We start from the raw sequence: 26,904 nt of genomic DNA on the forward strand, positions 1-26,904 counted from the left end.
TCACGGAGTAATACCACACCTCTGACACTTTTGCTTTGGCAAATTTTAGTAGATCCAACCTAGTGAAATTTATTGGGGAAAAATGTGCTGTAGATTTTGATACACATAGTATTCTATTCAGATTTGTCAGATTTTGCATGTAACTCCTAATTTTTCAGAGGAAACATTGGAATACGAGGTATTTAGAGCACACAGTAAATACATCTGTATTTACCAGGTGTGGTAAATACCTCATCCTGTGCCCTCTTCCACCGCTTGTAATCAGGGCCATTGACTCTAAAATATAGACTGATAAAATACATACCTTACATAAACATTTCTCTAAAAAAATGTAAACTTGCTTTAAATTCCTAAATCCTCTCACCTATTGAAGGACTGGACTAACTCCCTATTATAAATCTAGTACTAATATATTTGGGACAAGTGCTTTATAATGGGTAAATTGTATATTGAAAGTTACTTGGGGAGATATTTTGGCAGTCAATGTTTGGTTCTTTGATTTTGCAGTGTTTTTGATCTGTTTTCAAGTGTTACCGCCTCCTCGAGACAGGATCACACAAAGCGCAATCAAATTTGTACACATTTTAAGTTGAATATCTGTTCCAGAAAGATGAAGTACAAACAAAAACCCTACCTGGCATGAAAAGGAAATTACCTCTGTCCTTTACCCAGGAGGAGCAAGACAAACTGAGGATAATGTACCATTTTTTCTTTAATAAAGGGTTCATGCAAATAATGAATGAGCTGTCACTCCCATTAATTAAAATAAATATATATATATACAAAATGTATATTACTATTGTTAACCTCAATAATTTGGATACACTTTAAGAAGCTGATTCTAAGTTGTAAATCTCGAATTTACCAAGTCGTAAAACCGCCTGAGGAAAGGGCTGCAGTATGGTTGGGACTCGTTTTCCTAGCTCCTACCCAACCCCCGCCAAGGCACCTGGGGTCACATTGGGCTCTACCCCACCGACAGCATTTTCCTATTCCCTTACACACGACTCCTGCAGACATTTAACACCTGCATAGTGGGACTAAGGAATACATTACGGAAATCCACACTGTAATGGTGAGTCCATACATTTATTTCCCAAGGGCCTGAACTTGTAATTTCAGGAATTCTAAACTGAGATTTTGGTAATTCAGTAATACATCTACTACAAAATGATGTAGTTATTACATTGAATTAGAACTGATATTGGCAAGAGTTACTTTGTGGATGCCTGGAAAGCCGGTAATCCTTTGATCTAAGATCAAATTTTAATTTAATTTCAGTTTCATTTGTCTATTGGTTAACTATTTCTTCAGAATTAAGGGGCTGATTACGATGATGGTCGGACCACATTCTGAGGTTCTGTCGGAGGTGGTCCGACCTCCTGTCGGAATCGGCCAGTCCGACCGCCGGATTACGATGCATGCCTCGTGTACTCCGACCGATCGCTGTTAAACCGCCGACTCCAACAGCAGCCATAGGCCAGTACAGGGATCCCCGACCGCCGTCCGGATTATGAAGTTGGTTTCTGACGACCCGACCATGGCGGTCCAACCGCATGCCTTGAGTCGTGGGAAACAAAGGTTTTGGGGTAGATACTCACCCAAAACCACTTCTCCCCAGCAGTCTCTGCCGTAGATCCCTTTCTCCAGGTCCCCCTACACTTGAGCAGCAGAACCCCGATGACAACGCCCCTGTAGGGGCCAGAATCCCAGGAAAGTCTTTCTGCAGTATGTATCCCTATTAACTGGGCTGTGCACATTCCGCTACACTCCAGCAATGGGGTACATAGAGCACAAGTCATATCCCCACAAAAGTCATGCATGTGAGTGTACAACTGCACGTTTTCTGTCCATTTGTGCCCACCTGCAGTGACATATTCGGGGATATGTGCACCGCCGTAGATGTGACCGCCACTGTAGCAGCAGTTGCATCATAATACGGCCGGCTGTGATTTCCCAGCTTCGGCGGTTGGAATTGGGCCTTGGCGGTCAGACCGGCATCGTAATCAGTCCCGAAATGTTTATTGCATTTATGTGAGCTGCATAAGCACTGTCTGTATTTTAATCTAATGTGATGAATTGTCTTTTTACTTTGTGGAGAGTATTTTTATTTTTCCTCCTTTAAACCTAACAAAAATAAATTACATTCTATTTAATTGAACTGGAATTGCAACTACCTTTATCTAACGTGGCTAAACGTAGAATCGAAATCATGTGGAGGTTTTTTTTTGGTTGTTTTCTGTGGAGTATATTTTGGGCCCTATTTATTACTGTGGTGTTTTCCGCTGACTGGCTCTCTGGCCATTCAGCGCATTATTATCAGTGCTTGATATGCAGTAACAGCTCCAACATCCTCGTGCTTGGGGATTGGCGGTGCATTTTTCAGGTACCAAAAGGAAGATCCTCACAGGAGTGGAGGGTGGAAAAGTGAGCAGTCAGTAAGAGCACTTTTCTGGTAACTGCCTGACACACTGGTGACAAGATGGGTCACTGGTGAGCAGAATTTCAGGTTTAGTAGCCTCACATTAGAAGGAAAGTGGGCAAGAGTTAAGCAGATGTCTTTCCACATAAAATATCACATCAATTAGTGCACCAGGGACCTGATTAGGAGGTACACCTTTGCTGTACTGCTCTCACCTAAACACTAATGGTTGTTTGCCAAAACTTGAACAGTCAGTAATTAAAGGATGCAAAAATTAACTTTGCCGTAAATGGCGGGACTGATTATTCCAGTCCTCAAGTAAAGGAAGAAACTTACTTTTATCACGGAGATATGGGAATCAATGTTTTACAGCTAAGCTCATGATACAAGATCTATATTACCATCTGTGGCTTACCTTCTTTTGCTCTGTGGATGATCAAACGCGGGACTGACACACGTTGAGTTCATTCCAGGGAATGAAATGTTGGTAGTGGTCCCAGAGTGTCAGCACCAATTAGTTAAAGGATTGGTGTATCCAAAAGACACACTATGGATGGGTGCCTGAATGCAAACTACATTTCCCATGAGTCACTGAATTCTCACATTGTTTGGGAGTGATGGCAGAGATTTTGACATTGCCAATATAGGTTTCCATGTGATTCACAGCCTCAGTGCAAAGCAATCAAGATACTTTGTTGCTGCAGCCGGTACCTTGAGTGTGTGTAAAGGACACTGAACTCACATATGTATCATAAGAATTTAAGTCATGTTTGGAATCAACTTTGATAGTTTAACAGTACAAATTACCTTGGAGTAACAGAACTATATTTTCGTTGAAAATGATCACATCCTATTTATGTGAGGCAACAAAAGGATTATTTTGCTTTAAAAGACGGTTGTTAAATTCACAATGCATATATTGCATTTAAAGAAGTGGTGGTTGTTAAGGGAAGAGGCCAATTGGTGTTAGTGAGAGCTAGAGAATGCTGATGTATGATTGTTGTATTACAGTTTTGCAAACAGATTAACTTTAATGCATATTAGCACTCGAAAACATGTATTCACAAATTAGAAGGGAATGACCTTGCCTGAGAAGGTAGGGTCTTTATGTCAAAGGTTGAGTAACATTATTTCTATAGCTATTATTTATGCTCCAGTTTTCCAGAATACCAGTGTTCCACTTCAACATAGAGAGTCCAAAACAAGGATATATTTTGAAGTTATGTAATTTTATTAGAAAGTACTAGATGATTCAATTTAGTAGTCGCATACACAAAATTATCATTTTTTCTTTATATAGACACTATGACCTGTAGACGTCAGTACCCAGCAGAGCGACAAGTCACAGAGCCGACAGCCAAAATTTAGGTTTTCTCTTTTATGCCAGTCCCTTTTCCCCGGGTCTGTGGTTATCCGTCAATACGGGGACATATAGAAACATTAATTGCTGCCAATGAATCCAGAAGTCAGGGTTAGTGTTTTCTGACAAATTGCCTAAGCCACCTTATCTTCTAACCTGAGTGATGGATTCTTAAACTACTGTGTATCAAATATTAGACATAGTAACTAACTTATAAATGAAGGCCAGTTCATGAGGTCTGAGAACAAAGCCTTGCAACCACAACGGATTCTAATCAAACATGAACTATGTATTATTGACAAGACTGAACAGAAAAAAGCTAGCCAAGTCCCAGACCTGGTACTTGCTATCTCTTGTACGAGATTCCAAGTTCTATTCATACGGCTATCCACTAGTAATTCTCAATGTATCTTTCACACTACTCGAAAGATTTACAGGGGATCCTAAGAAGAGCACATTAGTCGTTAACCAGTGTCACTTGCGTTTTTATAAAAGCCCACAATACTTCCTGATAACCAATCTAAAGTAGCTTTTATCTTGTCATGTATAAGTGGAAATGCTGATAATTGAAGTGCTCCAGTAGTTGAGAGTAAGAACCCACTGTTGAATAACTTCTCTGCCATCTGAGAGCAAATGCATAAGTTGTTTGACAGAAGGTCACTTGGGGACTTATTTAGATTTCGGCGGGTGGGTTACTCCGTCACAACGGTGAAGGATACCTGTCTGCCAAAATGTAAATCAGTCCCATAGTCTTTTCCTCTGTATAATGAAGTAGTGCATTTAAAATAGGGTCATCAAGATTAATTGTGGTATATTACTAAATATAATCTTTTAATAGTTGCAAATAGTTATCCCGAAGAGAAAAAGAACTCATTGTTTTATCAATTTTATTTATTTAATTGCTACAAAGCGAGCTAAAGGATGTATAAGCACATCCTAATTACTCTTTACCTCTATTTTTTCACTAATCTTTTGGGGGGGGTTTAAACCTGTTTTCAGCTGTTATGACCTAAGCTAGCTATAAATTCATAGAAGAGAGAAAGGACAAGGGAATAAAAAATATAATAAAGGAGGAAGGGATTTAAAAAAAATTAGAACTCAGGTGAAACGCAAGTACTCATCTATAGATGAGGCACCACTGCCATAAACAGGAAAAGACCAAAATTAGTATTGATGACACAGAAATTGTTCATGTAATATTTATGAAAATCAAACTTTAAAAATATAAATGCAAAATTATTCTAGGGATGTATGAAATTTGCATACATTATTTTTGTGTGAAAACGCAAAAAATCAGAAAAATGCCACACAATTACACAAAATGAAAATCCTCCATTTAGAGCTATATTTTAATGAAACAATTTGATTAGTGTGTGATGCGTAGATTTTGGAAGCAAGGATGCATTTAGTGCTAAAAGAAATATTGACAAGAGCATAAGTGCTGTGACAACATCTGCTTACATTTTGGTCAATCACAATTTACCTAGGCCTCTGCAATAGGATTTTTGCCTGATCGTTGTTTAATTATACAACCTGGTGTAATGGCATAAATTTGGTAATTTTGCTTAACAAGCATAACTCGAAATACCACAAATGACATGAGATTACACTGGAAGACAAAAATTCCACCTGGGCCTATTATTTAATAAATGTAGTTCTCTGATATTAATGTCAGAGTAGTTAATCACCCGTATTAATCACATTGAACCAACCTAATAATTATTTTGGAGTGTTTAGGTGGATGGCCTTGTAGGTCATGCATGCTGTCTAGGATGAACGCTGAACTTCAAGCAGAAGCCAATGCAGGCAAATAAATGTTGCTATGATGTAGTCAATGTGGAAGATGCAGAAGACCATAGGCCAGATGTCTCAAACACACATTTTGCGATTCTGAAATAGCGATTTGTACCGAATCGATATTTTGGAATCGCAAAATGCAATATATGTAGAAATCGCAAAATATTTTGCGGTTGCTTAACATTACCTAATAGTGATTCGGAAAATAGCGAATCACTATTAGGTAATATGACTCTTTTCATTCCTATGGGCCTAGAGGCCCATAGGAATGATTGGTTTTTCATTTGCTAATTTGCGATACCAAATTAGCAAATGGAAAATCAATGGTGCCTGGGGGCCTAAGGTCCCCACTGAATCACCCCCAAAAATAGAAAGTATGCACATGTAAAGCACACACATGCCATAGGGGCATGTGTGCGCTACATAGCACTTTGAAAAATGCATTTTTGTGCATTTTTAAAAAGTTTGCACAAAGGTTACTATCAACTTGAGGTTGATGGTAATTACCATTTCCTAAATGCACAGTTCACACTTAGGAAAGGCTAATTGCGTGTGTAATAGGGATTTGCAAAAGTGCAATTCCCGATTTGCATTAGCAATTTAGGTAATCTCTAAAAATTGTGATTACATAAATTGCAGATGCCAAAGCCTTTCATACATTAAAAAAGGCCTTTTTCTGTTCGCAAATGGGCCAATTCGCAGAATCGACCTGTTTGCAAACTCAAAAAGGCTTGATACATCTGGCCCCATATATGCTAACATTTTATTTGTTGAAAAGATGAGAATTTTAGATAGGGGATAAATACAGAAACATGTATACAATCTATTTTCACATTGAATATGCTCCAATATATGATTCAATAATTGATGTTATGTTGCTGCACTAGTCAGTGAGAAAGAAATCTATTTATTTTTATGTTTAAGATTACGTGTAAAGTATTTTAGCTGTGTTTTATATATGTAATGAAACAAAATATACTGCTTTTATGATGATATTTTGATAACTATGTTTCTTTATATTAATGTATTTTTATTTTTCCAATGTTTGCCTTGCCTATTTTGGCATATTATTAAACATAAATAAACTTGAAACTTACTTCTAGGGGATGCTCCTTTGCCACACACTGGTGCTGTGAGACAAGAATACGATTTTCAGAGACATTCTTCACAGAATATGTTCTCCCTGTGAGAAGTCTCTTCCATGGCATTTCTGGAAGGAGGCACGGCCGCTTATCACGGTGGCTAACTCTCACCATTTGGAGTACATCTTCTCCACAAGGACTACTGTTGTATATGCCATTACTTGAAAGCTTATTTGCATCCTGATATAAAAGGTGGCTAAATCTTACCATTTGGAGTACTTGTTCTCCACAAGGACTACTATTTTCTATTTCATTACTTGATGGTTTGAATGAATCGCGAAATAAAAGGTGTCAACTACTGACAGTTTTTGGAGCATCTCTCTATCACAAGAAATACCATACTCTATCACTCTATTGTGAATTTGCATTATGCCGCATAAGCCCTGATGAAGTTCTAAAAAGTTCTGTCTTTGGGGTACGAAACGTGTTGGCTGTTTTTATGAACTATTATTGATTTTGAAATAAAAGAAGAGATTAATGCAATCACAATGGACTACATGTGTAGTGTTCGGTGCATCTCCTTTTGCTTAATGTACTGTGGGAATCTGTAACCAGTGGCACCAAAAGGTGACAGGTGCCGGAGTACTGTGCACGACCACCCTTATACGGCTGCAGAGATACAGTGAAAGTGCTACCCAATAAGTCTGTCACCTTGCATCGTTTTGGTTAATGAGAAGTCTCTTCAGTGAAGAATTTATTATGAGTTGATTTGCCAGATAATTGTAAATAGTTCTACAGATGTGGTTCAATGTGCCCACTGTGTATTGTATTTGTGAATTAGATGCATATAGGTCTTACTTGGATAGGATCTTCCACACCATGATTCCAGCAACGGTGGTGAGCAATACAGCAGTCACGGTTATTGCAGCTACAAACCAGGGTTCTGGATCCCAGGATCGCTCTATGGCAGTAACCACAACTGGTAGATGTGGCTATAAGAGAAAACCCAAGTAAAAATGTGTCAAGGTCTGAGAACCATGGGGGAGAATTACAGAGTAAAACCAAAAGTCTAGAGAGATAGACTACGCCAACATAATTTCCTTCACACTGTCATATAGATCAAAACTGAAAAACAGGATGAGGAGGATCCTCGGGCTGCTACTACTGGTTTGTCGACAGTACCATCACTAGCATTATGCTTGGAAATTACGGGGTTGTCAAACTTCTTTAAGTAAACCTACCACTCAGACTACTCCACTTGCAACAGGTATTGTTAATGAACACTGTCACATTAAACTTGTGCACTTCACGGTGCCCAACAATTGCATGATAGCTTGAAGGGACCCTCACCGTCCCTGCCTAGCAGTCTGACAGTGGTCTCCACCACACTGTCTCCATTGACACATTTTACACTTGCCTGGGACTTTTGCTTCAAGTCTGTTGGTTGGTGTCTGACACTGGGACCCTCGATGCCATGCCCATTCCCCTGAGTTGCCAATAACACCACCTATATGTTGACAGCTTGCCTAGCATTATAAAGGCAAGCCAACGTATGGATGTGTGACACACTCAGGTACAAGCAGTGGCGGCTGAGACCTGGCCAAGGCTCTGGGCCAAGAGGCTGTCCACCTTCCCAGTTAATGTTGCTTGATTCTAGGGGCTCCTGCTTTACGTCACCGTTCCAAATGGAGCCGGTGTCATCTCAAACAAAAGGTTTGAGCAAGAGGGCACCCTGGCGTGTTGTAACGATAAATATAATAATAATAATAATAATAATCCACATTTGTAAAGCGCGAACAATCACCCGTAAGGGTCTCTAGGTGCTGGGGGCCATCGGGAAGATTAAGCAAGCTATTGCCCAGAGTCACATGGTGCTGGGCTAACCTGCCGCCGGTGCTGGGGATCGAACCGTGATCCCCAGATTTCAGCATCAGTCGCCCTGGCCGCGGCGGCACATCTCTCTAGAAGGAGTACTGTGTGAAACAGCTCTTCCTGGGGCTAACAACTGGACTGTTAACAAAAACACCTAATGAATAACTGGTTGCTGCATGGAAAAAGAAAGTGATGGCTGCACTGTGTAAGGACTCAGAGTCAGTCAGCATTCTAGTGCTGAGTATGTATCTACACTAAACACCCACCCACCACTGATGTCACTGGTCAGGTGACACAGCTCCAATAAAAGTGGCCGAGCGCACATGCTCTGGGCCAGTTGCACCATGTATCCAGTGTGTCCTGTGTCTGCAGTTATTAGAAGCATGAGGGCTTAGGGCCCGACCCTACACACTGGAGGGGACCGCTCACTGCAAGGAAAGCGTGGAAGGGAACCACAGGGTTGACTTCTTGCCCATCCATTAGCCCAGGGGTTGGGGTAAAGACAATGAGTTGAAAGTACAGAAGATAAACGCGCTCTTCAGTAGAGCAGACTATTTCATCCATGAACTCAACTCCGTATTTTAACAAACCTCTGCTGAAAACGGCCAAGTGGCCTCAGAATTCTTGTTGCTGTTGTTGTTTTTTTTTACCAAAATTGCAGTTTACATAGAATGCAGGTAACCATTTTGGACGAGGAAGAAAAAGCAATTGAAGGTCTCCCACCACATGATTGCAAGATAGTAGCTTGGTGGTGTGGGGAGGGGGTCAAAAACAGAGAGATTATGATGACCAAAACCTGAAGAATAAAGGTACAAAATATACATATTGAACTGTCATTGGTTAGAACAGTTTTTTTTCCTTTCATTTCTTTGTAATTTTGTGTCTGATATTCACACATCTACGTGGCTAATGGTTATAATTGTCGGTTCATTTTGTGACCACTTTTTAAAAAGGACCTTGTTATATAGTGAAACATATGTAACTGTTCTTTTGTAAAATTACTGTATGTAGTAATAACTGTTCTTATGGAAAGCACCCAGATAACCTTGTGGGTTGGTTTTGTTGACGCAAAATATAATCGCAAGAATAAATGAATAAACAAATAGAAACTGTAGAGGCAGACGAGCTACTAATCAAGAGATTGTGACCGCCGCTGATGAAATATATATCTGGCGAGCTCAAAGGGAGCTGGTTATGTGGTTAATAGTTCAGATCACTTTGTTGATTGTCTGGTTGAGTTTCGGGCTGTGGGAAAGTTGAGAACTTCCTAACAGAGAGATCTGAAATGTATTGTTTAAATGTGAATCAGGCAGTCAGTGGCACAAAATGTGTAAACTCCCTGACTGAATCGGAGTCGATGGGTTACCGGTGGACAACACTGCACCTATTTATGGGGAACAGGATACTACATATATTCGCCCCTTCAGGCCCAGTTGTTAAAGATTAAAAGTAGACGGCGCAGCTAAATATAGTTATGTGATTGTACTGGCTGCATTCAGTCTCAACACGAGAGCCGTGCACCACCTGGTGGCAGAATTGCGAAAAGCACCCAACTAATTACAAAATGTAATAGCAATCAAGAAGCATAGCAAATTGCCATGTGGTAGGGGAAACCGTACTTAAAAGGTGTGGCTGATTGTAATAAGTGCTCTGAAGTCATCCACAACCAGAGTATCTCTCAGGTCATAAAATGTGGAGCCCCCCACACGAGTGGTGGAAGTAGGTCACACCACATCTGGAGGTAATGGGAGGCAGCATCCAAAGAAACATTTTGTGCAAATAAACATATACTATTTATTTACAAATTAAGCACTGGGACTCAGGAAGAACGTTTAACCTTGTTTCCACTGGCAGCTCTTCTGCTAAGGCTACGCTTTGTGTTTAGGGTGGGGCTGCTCGCTCCAATGAGAGAGGAGCAGGGGAGGAGTGGTTTGCCCGCGACTGTTACGACTGTTTGGCCAACCCTGTCGGGCCGGCCAATTATTCATGCGCACTTCGCATCTTCTCGATGCAAGCTGCATTTTAGCATGTGAGGAGAACTTGCCCAGGCCCCCATTCCCTGGCTGAGTGCCAATCCCCGGCGCTCAGACGAATCACAACGCTGCATTGCAGTGTTGTGATTGGATAGCGGGAGGCTGGGAGCCAAGTGCTTCCTGCATGCTGCTGCCGGACCGGAGCCAGGAAGAAGAGGACGGAGGATAAGTGACTGCTGGACAGCTAGCTGTCACAGGTAAATGTTTTTTTTTTTTTACATTTTCCGTCCCTGCCTCAGCAACCAGGTATGGTAGCAGCCACTACTGCTTGTATCCTTTCCTTTGTCTGCTTATGTGAAGTGTCTTGAGAAACTGGAACAGTAGGTTAAAGAATATTAGAATTTGTTCCATCTCTGAAGATATTAAAACTGGAAAAGGATGTAATTTCTCTAACTGTTGATAAAGTGATTTAACTTGAATATGGGCCGTAATGTTATGCATTCTATGAGAATGCAAATGCTTATGTGTGCTGTTATCACTAAAGCATTGGTGTTATTGCAGACATACACACATTTTACATGAGTTTCCATCATGTCATCCTGTGTTGTACAGTGCACATTTCTCCTGCACAATTCTAGTAAAGCGTAGCCTCATTCTGAAACTGGTACATCAGAGAGAAGATTTTAGAAAGTACTAGAGTCTGCTCTTGCTGGTGATCAAGTAGTAAGAAGTTACAGGAGTGTGACCCATAAACCAAGTCGGGATTGGGGTAGAAAGGTAGAAAAACATACAATATCCCATCAGGTAATATTTCATAGACAATTATGCATGTATGTAGAAAGCATTACACATGCAGAAATAAAGGAGACTATTTTTCAATTGAGTTTGTATTGTTATTCATCTTATATTTCAGAAAAAATTATGCAGGGTCATATTTATACAGTTATGGCAGCACTGTGACATCATATGACAACCAAATTGCACTTGGTGCTCAAAAAATATACAAGTGAAGACGGTGGCGACGCAAGTGACAAGGTGAACAGCGTGAGCGGCGCAAAGTGAATAGTGGTGAGAATTTTGTACAGTGGGTGGCTCAAGGATGGTAAACAGTTAAAGTGACTGTCAAGCTTAATTCACGGTTTGCATTGAGCCAAGGTAGAAAATGCGCCTAATGTTGCGCTGTGGAGTCGACGGCGTTTCGATCCTCGTCGATTTGGGATCGTCTTCAGGACATGGTTGTCTGGTTTTCAAGGTGCTGGAGGATATGTGGAAATGGATCTGAGGAGCCGTGGTGGCCAGATGGATTGGTCCGTTGGGAGGAAGCGAGCAAGCGTCTTCGAGAATGGCTATAAATAGAAGGGATAACTGAATTCAGAGAATTGGCTGGGTGAGGCGGGGGCGGGGAAGATGCGAGGGTAGAGGCAATTTATACTAACATGGTGGCATGTAGCACGGGGCGCTGTGAGAGGATGTCTTCGGCGAAGTCAATCGAGTTGCTCGTCTGTGTGAGATCGCAGAACCTGGAGGAATCAGAGTTACTGCAGGGAATGAATCCGATCGGAGTGTGGGTCCAGCGGCAAGTCGGGCTGGAACGAACTTCCCAGAGTCCAGTGGAACCCAAAAGGTAGGCAGTGGTAAAAGTAGATAGCACCTTACTCTATTTGTAGTAGTGTGGGCAAGCAGTAAGGCTTTATCAGAGGGTAGTGTTAAGCATTTATTGTACACCATGAGGCAAGAAATGATGTCACACACTCAAAGACTGAACTCAGACCAATTTGAATGTATAAAAATAATATTTAGTTATTTTAATTCTTAAACCAAGCCAGACCTGATGCAGGTAAGTGAAATAATACTTTGCAAAATCGTATGCAGTGATTTACAGTGGAATGCAGGTTCAAATGCAGTTGGTTGATTTACAGGTAAGTCAACAGTTTAAAATTACTTTGCAGTTACTTTATAGATTACGCTGCACATTACTTTTTAGATGACTTTTTATTTACTTTTGCTACTTAGTGTGATATGCCTAGATATCACACTGAGACATTTCCTACACAAAAGGTAAGTAATTCCGTTTTTACACATTTGAAGTTTTTCAATGTTTCATACAAACCAACTCCACACTTAGAAGAATTGTCAAGGAAAAGCAGTCAAAGCAATCCTATGGGAGGAAATGAAGTTATTGTTTTGCAGGTAAGTACTGGTTTGTGGGAGTTGGTATTCTGGGGTTAGAACCAGGGTTCCCCCAGGGTCGAGGATGTACTCTCAGAACACCCTCAGAAACACTAGAGTGGCCGGGTTCAGAGGGCTAAGGCCCAATGTTATCCAATAGGGGATAGGGGGCCTCCGGTTGGTGGCCGCTCACAAGCAGGCCACAAGGTTGTGGGAGCAAAGCTCTTGGTGTTAGGCTCAGGGCAAAGAGGGGTCTGAGTTAGCACACAAGGTGTACCCACAGTGGCACAGGGGCGGCCGGGTGCAGAGTGCTGTTTAGGCATTGGGTGCCCTGTTGTTTTCAATGGAGATTGCCGAATTTGTTTTTTGGCTGCAGGCTCGGTCCAGGAAGACTTCCAGGAGGAACCAACAGCTGGGCAGGTAAGTTGGAGGGCTCGGGACATAGGTGCACCTCGGGTTCTCTTCTCCAGGGCGCCTGGATGCAGGGGTGCCTTTTGAAGTCGCATGCCACCTTACCGGGCCACTGGAGGTTGGGGTGGGTCACCGTGCAGAGGCTGCAGGCAACATTGGGGAGTCCTGGAAGGGTCAAACCACAGTGGACTTGGACTCTGGAATGCTAGGGGACCTCGCTGGGACCAGTGGGCCACCCAGATTCGGGCCATAGGTATCGGGTGCAGTGGTGGTTCCAGGCGTCGGATTTCTTTGTCCTCAGCAGGCTCAAAATCTGTCTTGGGTGTTTCTTTTGAACAGAGCTGCTGTTAACAGGAGATCCGGTCTTTGTTGAAGGCTGGCAGTCCTCCCAAGGGTTCTGGAGGTAACTGTATGCAGGGCAAGGCGATTTTTGGTGCAGGATCTCTGGAAACTGAAGACGGGCCAGTAAGGCTGGGCCCAAGTCAGTTCTTCTCTGCAGTCTCCTCTGCTGGGCCTCTTCTTCCATCCTTCTTCTTCTTAGGTTGCGGGTATCTGAAGAGTGGGCTTAACCTCGCCTCCCCACCTGTGGCGTGGGATTGGCAGAGGTGGGCACACCTTCTGGGCTGTGCTAATTTTCCCACCTTTCTTCCCGCCGAAAAGGACAGGAGATAGAAAGGGGGCCTGGTCCTGATAGCAAGAGAGGCTGTGAGTTGTGTTACAAAGGCAGCAAGGTCTTTGAAGCTCTCCTCTTCCTGACCTGGGGGAGGTGTGACCACCTCAGCCCAGGGAAGGCTTTGTTTATTTGCTCAGGAAGCAAAGGCTCCCACCCCAGGGGTCCAGAAACATGTCTCGTGGTGGCAGGCTGGTGTGTACCAGTCAGGGGACCCACCAGAGGCTTGTTGTTGTACAGGGGGCATCTCGAAGATGCCCTCTGAATACATTGCATAACAAATCCCACACTGGCATCACTGTGGGTTTATTATGCTGAGAAGTTTTCTACCAAACATCCCAGAGTTCAGTAATGCCATTATGGTGCTGTGGAGTTCGTAATTACAAACACCCAGACCATATACTCTTTATGGCTTTACTGCACTTAAACTGTCCAAAAATGGACTTAGACACTGTAGAGGTACAGTGTTCATGCAACTGTACCCTCACCAGTGGTATTGTGCACCCAGCTAGAGGGGTGTCTTACCTATACCATAGGCAGTGGGTTTCAGGCATGGCACACAGGAGTGTGTTCCAAGTCGACTCTTCACTTTTCTCTGAACCAAAATATGCAGCCTGCAATGGCAGTGTGTATGTGTGTTAAGCTACAGGACCTCTAAGGGTGAAACTATATGTGCTGCAGCCCTTAGAGGCCTTCCCTGGTCACAGTGACCTTGGTACCCATGGTACCTTTTACAAGGGACTTGCATGTGGCCAGAGAGGTGCCAATTGGGGGTACAAAGGAACAGTTTGGGGAAAGAGCACAGGCCCTGGGAACTTGATTGGCAGGGACCCAGGCAGGGCTGGACTTGGAACCACAACCAGCCCTTGCAAAGTGCTCGGCCGGCCCCCCTCCCCACTCAGGGGGAGGGGGGTGTTGGAGGTACCTCCGAGCTCTTTGCCGGTCGTTTTTTGGCCGATTTTGGTACAGGGACGATTTTGCAGCTACCAAAAACGGCCCCCAGGGGCCCAAAACCGGCCCCACCCATGCGCCGCACCAGGGGACTGCCCGGTGCCAGCTATGCCCAGTCCGGCCCTGGACCCAGGGCACATCAAGTCAAAGTGCATCAGACATCTAGCAAAAAGTGGGTGGGTTACTACAACAGAAACCCAGCTTCCTACACTCCCCAGTTTTTTCATCCCACTTAAAACCCTTCACGATAACAATAGTTTAACTTATATTTGAAACTCTATGCCGCCATCAATAGCATGCTGAGTTACTTCAAGTGTCTGGGAATGCACCCTGCATTCACACAACTCACTCCTCATTCTCACCCTTCACTTTCATGCTCACCCTGCACTCACAGTGATATACAATGCACTCATGCTGATCGCCATGCACTCACACCATTCACCCACTCACCCTGCACTCACAGCGATCACTCTGCACTCGCAATGCACTTGCACTGTTCACCCTGTAGTTATACGAACACACTACTCACCCACACTCATTCATCCCACTCTGCACTTACATCCGCACCATATGGTTACCTAACTCACCCTGCAGTCACACCTTTACCCTACTCTCACACTGTCTCATCACTCACCGTGCACTCACATGGGCACTCCTGCCACCCACACAGTGCAGAGGATTGAGATATTGAGCAACGCTTGCAGGAGACTCAATCAGGGTCAATTTATCTTATTATTTCCCTGAAGGAAGAGTTCTCCATGCTTAACAAAGCGTTTAGCTATGTCCACATAGGAATATGACTCTCAGTGCTTCATCAAAGGGATTTGGGTTTTACACAAGTTTGGCTGAAGCAATTCGTTTTAAACAACACTGTTGAAGGCAATTCTGACGTGACAGTCTTCCTTAAACCCTGCTCCTTCAATTCTCTGCTTACTCTATCCCACGCGGAATCCTACGTGTTTGAGAAGGCCAGACGGAAAGATATAGAGGCATTAGAAACCTACCATAATATGTACGTTTGTTTGCAATTAAGTTGTGGCAAGAGCACCGCATTGGTTGCATACCCCTTGCTTTGCTTGGGATTTGTCACAAGTAACACTAATTGATTACATTCTCTGTCCTATCTATATGTGCTTGAGATCCACTTACTGGTTCTTAGGATAAGGGACATTGGCTTGTGTATCGTGAGTAAAGCATATGTGGCTGAGTGTAAAACCATCGCCCCTGGTTAGCTGTCACTCATTGTCACCTGGACGGGATAAGCTTAGCAGAGATTGAGGGGACCGCCATAATTTTTAAATTTTTCTGTCTTGGTTGCAGTTTTAAATGACAGATCTTTGTGTTTGGAGCTGAACATTTTAACTGCGATTTGCATTTGTATGTCACCCTGGAGAGCAAGCATATGGTTCCACCCCTAGGGGTACAACTGCCACCTTTTTGCACCTTCGCTTGGGTTTGGCACGGTATGTATTTGCACGTTTACATGTGACATTTCAACGTGTTTTTTAATTGCATTCTGTATTTTAAAGTATACTTATGCATTGATGGCTTTTCAACATCTTGGTCTTGAAGATATTGGATGGCAGAAGAAAATCACCATACCTGATTCAAGACTGTCTTTATCTGGAAGAATCACCGGTAGAGGCGAGATGCAAGGTCAGTCATTATTCTTGTAAGACATCATTGTGGTGCTAGGACACAGACAGGTCTGCTTTTGGAAGGTTCCCCTATCACAAGGTTTCTTCCTAGCAGTGTAATAGGACCCAGCCTAGAGGAGAATTGGACGCCTAAGTTGTGTGTAGGAGCAACAGGAGGCTGTGAAGATAAGTTTGAGATGGCCTGTGGGACTGCTTGACAAGGTGCTTGACGAGTGATGGTATTGGGTATGTGGACAAAGCAGTGTGGAAGCATGTTAACATTTCTGGGAAGAGAACCATAGAAGGCCAACCAGGAGCAGGGTTAGCTCCAGGGTTGTTGGAGATTAGGAAATGTTCCAATGCCAAAATTACATATCAGACCCACTGTCCTTGTTTGCACTGCAGCACACCATGAGTTAGGTGTGCCCAGTGCAGACTGAGACAGCACACCCGATTACAAAAAAATGTGTAGATCTCAGAGTAGGCTCGATCTCACTGAAGAGAGGAAAAGGCATCCCCTTGCAGGCGGGTGCAGTGCATTATTACATCAGCCAGCAGGAGAGTTCCCGGGGGTCCCGTTTGCCATCGTGCCTCCCTCCCTGAGGGTGCCCATTGGGGATTCACTGATTGTGCACCACTTCTATGTGGCGCACATCCTGGCAGATTCTTTGCCTCAGTTCCCACATCTGTAATATGAAATGAGTACAAAGGCAAGGTGTTCCCTCATCTGCAAAGGCAAATGAGTAACACCCTCCATGATTAGTCAATGCAAGATGTGGGCAGGGGCGATCCACATTAAAGAGGGCGCCACGCAAGAATCTAAAGCCACTTCTATATAATCAGGGTGCTCCCACGGTGAAAGAAGCGGGCGCAAATGCCAGCTCTGACCTGAAACACTTTCTGTAATTCGGCCCCAGGAATGCCCAATACAGCAGACCACTACATTTCCAGAGGCTTTGGCAGATGGTCGCTTGGCGGCGCTTGCCTCATAGCACCAATTCAGAAGTCTAGAGGTTGGATTAGATTCTGATGGTTAAATGGATGTGATGGACCGTCTTTAGCGCTGGTGGTGCCCGATGCAACAATCATTTTTGGTGCCCCCACACTCCATGACCGCCTCCTCGGATACTCTCACTATCACCGGGCACAAAATGCCTCTCATCTCTCCAATCTTAAGTTACTGTAAAAACAGCGCCCCCTCACCAAGGTCAGCACCCCGCTCCACAGGCCAGAGCCCAGTGCAGCTGCACCAGCCTCACTGCCCTAAAGCCAGCCCCGAATGTGAAGGATTAAGAAGGAGGAGAGCAAGTTATAGGCATGTCTGAGCAAACACAATAAAGCTGTCCACTCACACTGTGAGTTAGAAGAGGCCTCCTGCCTTTGTCCAGGGTCAATGCTGGCCCATGGACATTAGTGAAACACAAGTCTTCGAGCCTTGATGCCTTTGTTTAAGGAACTTGGCAACCCAATCTGTAATTTACCCCTGGAACTTTATCCACAGGCGGAGGTGTGCATAAACTAGCCCCTACAAATGGCATTCCAAGTGGCCCAAGTCTCATCTTCCCCAGCGAGAGACAAAAAGGCCTGTATATAAGTTGTATCTATACAGTGTCAAGCCAGAGGGCTCAGCAACAGGCTGGGCACCACGATACTGCAATGTAACTCGAATATGTAGACTTGAATCCTGCTCTTTTAAAGTCGCTAATAAAGGAAATCTTTGCGTTCCTTGATTCCATTGTTTAATATCAACCATTCGTTATGGTCCTTCGTTTGACCAACCGCGGCCTGTGCAGGTAAGAGCGGTAGGGCTGGGTTGGGAGGGATTCAACAGATGACCACGAGGGAAAAATAAATAAATAATACATTTTCCCACATCGTCATCGTCGTCTGTCGAAATCCCCCTACACCCCTCCCGACCGCTCTTACCTGCACGGGCCGTGGCTGCGTTTGACTCATATTTATGATGTAAATTTCTTTAATTCTCCATGGATCTTAAACTCTTTTCCCTTCACAGCCCCTGTGCGTTTCATGTCTCAGCTCATCGTCAGGGAAGCTGCCCTGAGTATTGCTGGGCCTCCTGCTCTACATTGCTTGGACACAATTGTGAGGTTTCACCTATCAGTGTCTACCTGCACACTACAAATTGCTCTAATATTTTGTAACAAGATGTTATATTTGCAGCAACAAAAAAGCAACAGCAAGTGCGCAGGTACTGGGAGTATCTACATTATCCTGTGGGAAGTTTGCCTGATCCCTGAACATGAGGGGGCAGAGATTAACTGATGATTTAGGCCAGCAATTCTAAACCTGGGGTCCGCAACACCTACTAAGGGTGTCCACAACTGTTTTGAAAATTAAATCATATTACCAGATTAATAAAGTATAAAAACCATAATCAAACAAAATTGAAATCTGATTTTTAAAACAAAAAGTTGTGTAAATGTGAAGGAATATAAATTTGGGACCTAAAGATTAAGTTAGTGTCCTAATCTTAATTTGTGGGAGCAGCACAAACATACCAAACAGCGGAGATATATCTGTATGTTTATACGCCTGTATAGTGTTCCAAGTGGGAAGTACGGTGCAAGGGAGGGGGGAGGTGGGGGGGTTATTAGTTCGAATGTTGTATTGATCCTCAAATGCTACCCTCATCAGCAGCTTATGTACCTATAACCTATGATCTGTATGAACATTGATTGTGGGGGGTCAGCCCCGTTGGTTGTAAAATCTCAATAACATTTGTTGTAAAAAAATAAAACCATACCAAACAGAATCCAGTGTGGACAGTTGGTGGCCCCAATTCAAGCACTGGTCTGCGCTGACAGAGAGAGCATGCACTAGACGCCAAAAAAGGTAAAGTGATAAGCTTGAGTCACGCATATCGCCTTTTCTTTTAGAAGTAAATAATTTTGAAACGCTCCGTTACATTAAAATTAAAATTTAGATGTGTGCTTTTTAAAATAATTTATTTCATAATTTTTTTATTGTGTGATCTATACCTGTTTATGCATTTTGCTTAAAACTTTGTAGTAAAAATAAGCATTGGGCTGGCATTTTTAAGCATTCTGGTGATGCCAGATATGTTCTTTTCAAAGGATCAGCATGTGGGCTATTATTTTAGAACCAATCACAAAAGGCCAGTCCAATTATTGTTCAAATTGTAGAAATTGCTTATGCGTGGGTCCCCGGTTTTTCAGTAGTGATTCAGAGAGGTTCTGCAGAAGTCAAAAAGTTAAAACTTCTGATGTAGGCCTTCTCTGAGCGGTAAAAAAGGGGGTGGTGATGGACGGAGCATCTGAACCAATCAAACACTCACACCCAGTCAAAAGATCTGGGTTTGATCCATCACCGTTCTTTAGCCCACTCTGCCACCCCAGTTCAGACATGGCTATATGCAAATCAGTCTGACCCTGTGCCTCATGGGAACAGTCCAGCCCGAACTGCCAAGCCATGCCTTCCCTGGACCGGACACAAGCTTGCGAGGACCGGTTTCTGGCATTACAGCCGTCTTCAGCCCGGCTTGCTTGAATCCAGTGGCAAAGTGAGCAAGGGACTCACGTCTGAGCATACCCTGCCACACTTATGGCGGCCAAAGCGGTACAAAAGGGGGTGGTGATGGACGGAGCATCTGAACCAATCAAACACTCACACCCAGTCAAAAGATCTAGGTTTGATCCATCACCGTTCTTTAGCCCACTCTGCCACCCCAGTTCAGACATGGCTATATGCAAATCAGTCTGACCCTGTGCCTCATGGGAACAGTCCAGCCCGAACTGCCAAGCCATGCCTTCCCTGGACCGGAAACAAGCTTCCGAGGACCGGTTTCTGGTATTACAGCCGTCTTCAGCCCGGCTTGCTTGAATCCAGTGGCAAAGTGAGCAAGGGACTCACGTCTGAGAATACCCTGCCACACTTATGGCGGCCAAAGCGGTACAAAAGGGGGTGGTGATGGACGGAGCATCTGAACCAATCAGACACTCACACCCAGTCAAAAGATCTAGGTTTGATCCATCACCGTTCTTTAGCCCACTCTGCCACCCCAGTTCAGACATGGCTATATGCAAATCAGTCTGACCCTGTGCCTCATGGGAACAGTCCAGCCCGAACTGCCAAGCCATGCCTTCCCTGGGCCGGAAACAAGCTTCGGAGGACCAGTTTCTGGCATTACAGCCGTCTTCAGCCCGGCTTGCTTGAATCCAGTGGCAAAGTGAGCAAGGGACTCACGTCTGAGAATACCCTGCCACACTTATGGCGGCCAAAGCGGTACAAAAGGGGGTGGTGATGGACGGAGCATCTGAACCAATCAGACACTCACACCCAGTCAAAAGATCTAGGTTTGATCCATCACCGTTCTTTAGCCCACTCTGCCACCCCAGTTCAGACATGGCTATATGCAAATCAGTCTGACCCTGTGCCTCATGGGAACAGTCCAGCCCGAACTGCCAAGCCATGCCTTCCCTGGACCGGAAACAAGCTTCGGAGGACCAGTTTCTGGCATTACAGCCATCTTCAGCCCGGCTTGCTTGAATCCAGTGGCAAAAGTGAGCAAGGGACTCACGTCTGAGCATACCCTGCCACACTTATGGCGGCCAAAGCGGTACAAAAGGGGGTGGTGATGGACGGAGCATCTGAACCAATCAAACACTCACACCCAGTCAAAAGATCTGGGTTTGATCCATCACCGTTCTTTAGCCCACTCTGCCACCCCAGTTCAGACATGGCTATATGCAAATCAGTCTGACCCTGTGCCTCATGGGAACAGTCCAGCCCGAACTGCCAAGCCATGCCTTCCCTGGACCGGAAACAAGCTTCCGAGGACCGGTTTCTGGCATTACAGCCGTCTTCAGCCCGGCTTGCTTGAATCCAGTGGCAAAGTGAGCAGGGGACTCACGTCTGAGCATACCCTGCCACACTTATGGCGGCCAAAGCGGTACAAAAGGGGGTGGTGATGGACGGAGCATCTGAACCAATCAAACACTCACACCCAGTCAAAAGATCTGGGTTTGATCCATCACCGTTCTTTAGCCCACTTTGCCACCCCAGTTCAGACATGGCTATATGCAAATCAGTCTGACCCTGTGCCTCATGGGAACAGTCCAGCCCGAACTGCCAAGCCATGCCTTCCCTGGACCGGAAACAAGCTTCCGAGGACCGGTTTCTGGCATTACAGCCGTCTTCAGCCCGGCTCGCTTGAATCCAGTGGCAAAGTGAGCAAGGGACTCACGTCTGCGCATACCCTGCCACACTTATGGCGGCCAAAGTGGTACAAAAGGGGGTGGTGATGGACGGAGCATCTGAACCAATCAAACACTCACACCCAGTCAAAAGATCTGGGTTTGATCCATCACCGTTCTTTAGCCCACTCTGCCACCCCAGTTCAGACATGGCTATATGCAAATCAGTCTGACCCTGTGCCTCATGGGAACAGTCCAGCCCGAACTGCCAAGCCATGCCTTCCCTGGACCGGAAACAAGCTTCCGAGGACCGGTTTCTGGCTCCGTCCATCACCACCCCCTTTTGTACCGTTTTTGGCCGCCACAAGTGTGGCAGGGTATGCTCAGACGTGAGTCCCTTGCTCACTTTGCCACTGGATTCAAGCAAGCCGGGCTGAAGACGGCTGTAATGCCAGATACCGGTCCTCGGAAGCTTGTTTCCGGTCCAGGGAAGGCATGGCTTGGCAGTTCGGGCTGGACTGTTCCCATGAGGCACAGGGTCAGACTGATTTGCATATAGCCATGTCTGAACTGGGGTGGCAGAGTGGGCTAAAGAACGGTGATGGATTAAACCCAGATCTTTTGACTGGGTGTGAGTGTTTGATTGGTTCAGATGCTCCGTCCATCACCACCCCCTTTTGTACCGCTTTTGGCCGCCACAAGTGTGGCAGGGTATGCTCAGACGTGAGTCCCTTGCTCACTTTGCCACTGGATTCAATCAAGCCGGGCTGAAGACGGCTGTAATGCCAGAAACCGGTCCTCGGAAGCTTGTTTCCGGTCCAGGGAAGGCATGGCTTGGCAGTTCGGGCTGGACTGTTCCCATGAGGCACAGGGTCAGACTGATTTGCATATAGCCATGTCTGAACTGGGGTGGCAGAGTGGGCTAAAGAACGGTGATGGATTAAACCCAGATCTTTTGACTGGGTGTGAGTGTTTGATTGGTTCAGATGCTCCGTCCATCACCACCCCCTTTTGTACCGCTGTAGGCCTTCTCTGAGGCAAATGAATGAGACTAATCCACCTGGGGCTGTATTATAGAAAGAGCTCGCTGCTCCAGACAGCTCCACGGTGCACTTTTACCAAGTTGCACTGTGTGTAGGCCGGGGTAGTGCACACTTTTACACACACTGTGTTGCCTCCAGGACAGCCACAAACTTGCAGCTGCCCTGTGGGCAGTGGATTCGTGAAAGGCAGAGCAGCTGTTTAAAGCAGTGATCCTGTCTTTCAGATAGCAGACGGCATCAGGCTTGACCTTCAAAGAGGAAGAGTGATCAACCTACGGGTAGGTGTAATGAGTGACTGCACCCACCTGCAGGTGGGTTTCTGGGGGATACTGTGACCCCCTTTGCCACCTCTAGGGAAGCACCCTCAGACAGTACACTGACTGTCTACCACCTCTTTGTGGCAGGCTCTTTGCCTCTGCACCCACTAACCTAACACAGCGCAGGATCAGAGCTAAAGTATTTTCCCCTCATTTGCATGGGGCCACGCCCCCATGAAAAAAAAGAACACCACCTTAAGATAGTATGGGTGCAATACGTGCACCAGTGATATCTGTATTAGAGACGGAGCTGCATAGGTGTCTCCAGATACTTTTGTAATACCAATGTGCCCCAGGGATGCAGAAGTTGGGCACAGACACACTTGTTGAGTCCACAGGACACTTAATCTAATAAAGTCCCAGATATAGATTTTTTTTTATGCAAAGTGGATTTTGTGTTTATCTCCTGTAACCCTAATTCATTAAGCTATTCCGGTAGCTTGAAAGCACATCTGGTGGTATTCCTAAAGTTTCATGGTTTTCTATTCACATTTTCCACACAGGAAGAAAGGGGACCGTTTCATGCATTAAAACCCACAGCACTCTAACTTTTCAGAACTTAGGTCCTTGGGCTGGGGCGATTCCTTTTCACATTATAGATTATGCCATTTGCATGTTCTGACTTCTTGGGAACAAAACTGGCCCTGCCACTGTGAATAAGTAACAGAAACCAGGGCCGCATTCTGCTTAAAGAGGCCTTCCTTAAAAGTTTGGATTTTTTTTATCAATTCAGTTTGACAGCGATGTATATTTTCTCTTTCTGTTAATTTTGCATTCACTTGCTTACACATTGATAAAATGCTTCTCTAGTATGACACTGCTTTTTATTTTAAAGTATAGTTCATGAACCCAAAATGAATTTTTCAAAAGATTTCATAAGATTCCAGAGTACAAGAAAAACAGACAAGATGAACTGTACAGGAAGACATTCACATTATATAAATTTCAGGACATCAGAGACTGTTTCCACTATTTAAAATGGAGGTTTCCGCTTTTCCTGCTACTTGTGGGACAGCTAAGGAGGTGGCAGCCATCCACTGAAGTGTAGCTGCACTTTTCTACTTTATGCTCATGCTTGGCACATGTATCTTTCAACAATGTAATGAAAACACGTGCAGCACAATTCTCTGTTCATTTAACACAGCACAACACAGCATGTGTCTTTAGGCAGGTGCTTTAACAAGGCTGCATATGACCCAATGACTGGCTCTGCTCAGCAAAAACAGTAACCACAGCTGCAAACTTGCTAATACAAACAAGAGCAAAAGCAAATGTAGCCATAAAAACAACAGCAACTTCAACAGAAGCAGAGATAGCATAAGTACCACTAACACCAGAAGCAGCAAAAGTGGATGACGAAAAAGCAGCAAAAACAACACCATAAGCAAATAATAGTTGGAGTCCAGTTACTTACCTGGCTCACTCTTTTTGTTGTGGGGGCTGTGGTGGTCCAGGGCACCACGTGAACCCGGACAAGCACCATCCTTGTGAATCGGAAATCTGTAACTTCAATCTGGAGGTCGAAGCTTGTGGGATCCAGGAGAGCGAAAGGATCAAATGAGAATAGGTTCCTCGACCTCACCTGATTCCCATTCATGAAGAATCGGTTATTCACGTTACCTGTTTTTACACAAAGCAGGAACACTGAATTATGATTTACTGTTTGTGAACATCTGTCGGATTCATTGCAGACCAATCTCTACAAGTGTGCTTCTGCAGAATCTCCACTTTCTGTCTTCACACATCATTCCTTACCTTCTAAGGATTTTCTTAACATCTAAACTATCCTCATCAGAGATGCCTCATTCAATCCCAATTAAATAATCAAGGTGGTGAGGAAGTGAAATTACCGTTCGTTATCGAGTACTGGAGGTTAGCAGTAGCATCCACATCTGTGCACATGACTGTGGTAACAGGAACATTGTTGCCCAAAGTGGAATAGATGGTCTGCTCATAGTACGCAGGGTTACAGACAGGGGGGTTGTCGTTCACATCCTGCAGAGATGGGGAGAAATAGAAGAACTCTTAAGCACATACAGGTAGATGCATCAAGCATTTTTGCGAGCACAAACGGTGCGAATCACAAAATTCGGCCGTTTGCGCCCACAAAAATGGCATTTGAGATGCATCAAGGGTTCATGCACTTGCATTTTAAGAATTCGCAAACAATTGCGAGTTCTCAAATTGCGTTTGCATTTAAGGAATCGCAATTTGCGGTTCCTTAAATGGAATGCATGAACCATTCCAAGATTGCGAATTCGCAATCTGGGGTCGCTATTTACCGCGAATTCAAACTACGTGGTAAATAGCAAAAACTTAGAAATATGCACTTTAGTGCATTTTTCTAAGTTGTATGTTACACACACACATGTCCTTGGGACATGTGTGTGCGCAACACCAGTGAACATTACCATTTCAGGGGTGCAACAGGGTGTCCTTTGGACACCCTGGCACCCTTGAAATTGCGGCACATTTGCGATTCGCTAATTGCTAATCGCAAATAAGGAATGACTCCCCATTCCTTATTTGTGATTAGCAATTAGCGAATCGCAAATAAGGAATCAGTGGGAATCACATATAACATTGCGATTCCTACATGCATCCCGTTTTGTGAGTCTTTAATAGCGAATCCTTAAAATTCGCTATTAAGGACTCGCAAAACATAACTTTGATGCATCTGGGGGTTGGATCCCTATTTGAAAGGAAAGATAGGGAATTTATTACTCATATATTCACTTTTGCAACACTTGAGATTTTATGGGACAGCTTGTATGGATCTTTGGTAGTCATCAGTTTAAACTGGTGAATGCATGGATCGAGAAGGTGGTTAGGGTGAGCATGTAACAGTGTAGCTTCAGGACTGGTGCTGGAATAGGAGATAAACAAAGGGCTAGGGGGAAAATAAGTTAATCATATTGAAGTTTAATGTGTGTAATTGTAAAACAGGAAGTACTAATCACCACACCAGGTACCCCTGTTTTTACAAGGACTTGATCTGAAGTAGGGATCTTTGAAAATATTAAATATTTAAACTAGGCAACCTCAAGCCGCTCCCAGTAACAACACCAATATCAGCCAGAAGAGGACTCCAAAACTCAATGGAAAGGTTATGAGAGGACTGGTAACCACAGTAAGGGTCAACATTAGGAAAAATGCAGAAATAAGGATTGTTTGTTTACATTCTATTTGGACATATTTACATGTATTCAATATTCTGTGAGTATTTGAAAGCAAAGCCAATATTAATCGACTGGATGAGGAAAAGGGCTACCAAAATAAAGAAATGTAGGTGATCTGTTCGACAAAACCTAGTTTCAGCTCAAGTCGTAACCATTCCTGTTAGTTAAGGAGGTTTTGACCACTGCTTAATTATGGCTGAACTTGGTGAATTTATCTGGCATATTTTAAAGCTTCTTGTTGTCGCCATTGTTTTTTGTAAGATGCGATCACAGAGTTAGCGATATCAGCAGTACCCACGAACTCCAGCCAGTACTATGATATGAAACTTTTACTTCCCATTCTAAGCGCTAATGCTCTGGAAGGGACTGCATACCATCACACACTGCAACTCAAACTCAAATCCACTTCAAATTGTCAGTGCAGAAGCTGATGGGGCCCTTTAAAGTTTGTATCAGATATCAGAACTTTTTCTTAGAATTTGCTGTAACATTTGTTCCAGGAAAGGGAGATTCTAGGGTTGTTAGATATTTCAAATTTAAGGCATAGCCTATTTATATCTTATGTAACATTCATCCATTTTAGAATTTCTTCTTCTTTGGGAAAATAGAGAGGCAGACTTGCTCTTTGATTCCAAAGGAGTAGACGCCATTTAGGCCCAGATCTCTGTACTGGGGTGAATGTATGGCATTGTTCTGCATTCTGTCCATCAATTGTTCTTTTGGTATTTGTCACCCCGAGTGGGACGGGTATGCCCAGACGTGGGTCCCGTGCTCTCCATGCCACTGGAGTCAAGCTATTCTGGCTGATGAGGGCTGTAAGCCCGAAACCGGTCCTAGGATGCTTGTT

General features: G+C 44.2%; 1 protein-coding gene across 5 annotated transcripts in view; it reads right to left on the reverse strand.

Annotated features, from left to right (window-relative positions):
• LOC144782081 (cadherin-related family member 4-like) overlaps positions 1–26,904 on the reverse strand; it is a 359,291-nt gene that overhangs the window by 52,998 nt on the left and 279,389 nt on the right. For 4 of the 5 annotated variants that reach the window (XM_078661234.1, XM_078661232.1, XM_078661231.1 and 1 more), the window contains exons 14-16: positions 24,729–24,873; positions 24,293–24,498; positions 7,520–7,653 (exon numbers count right to left, since the gene is read on the reverse strand). In XM_078661234.1, coding sequence (XP_078517360.1) covers positions 7,520–7,653; positions 24,293–24,498; positions 24,729–24,873 — 485 coding nt within the window. The remainder of the gene's footprint in view (positions 1–7,519; positions 7,654–24,292; positions 24,499–24,728; positions 24,874–26,904) is intronic. The other variant, XR_013601103.1, reaches the window with a different exon arrangement.

Source organism: Lissotriton helveticus, chromosome 9 (assembly GCF_964261635.1).
Source record: "Lissotriton helveticus chromosome 9, aLisHel1.1, whole genome shotgun sequence".
Classification (NCBI taxonomy): domain Eukaryota; kingdom Metazoa; phylum Chordata; class Amphibia; order Caudata; family Salamandridae; genus Lissotriton; species Lissotriton helveticus.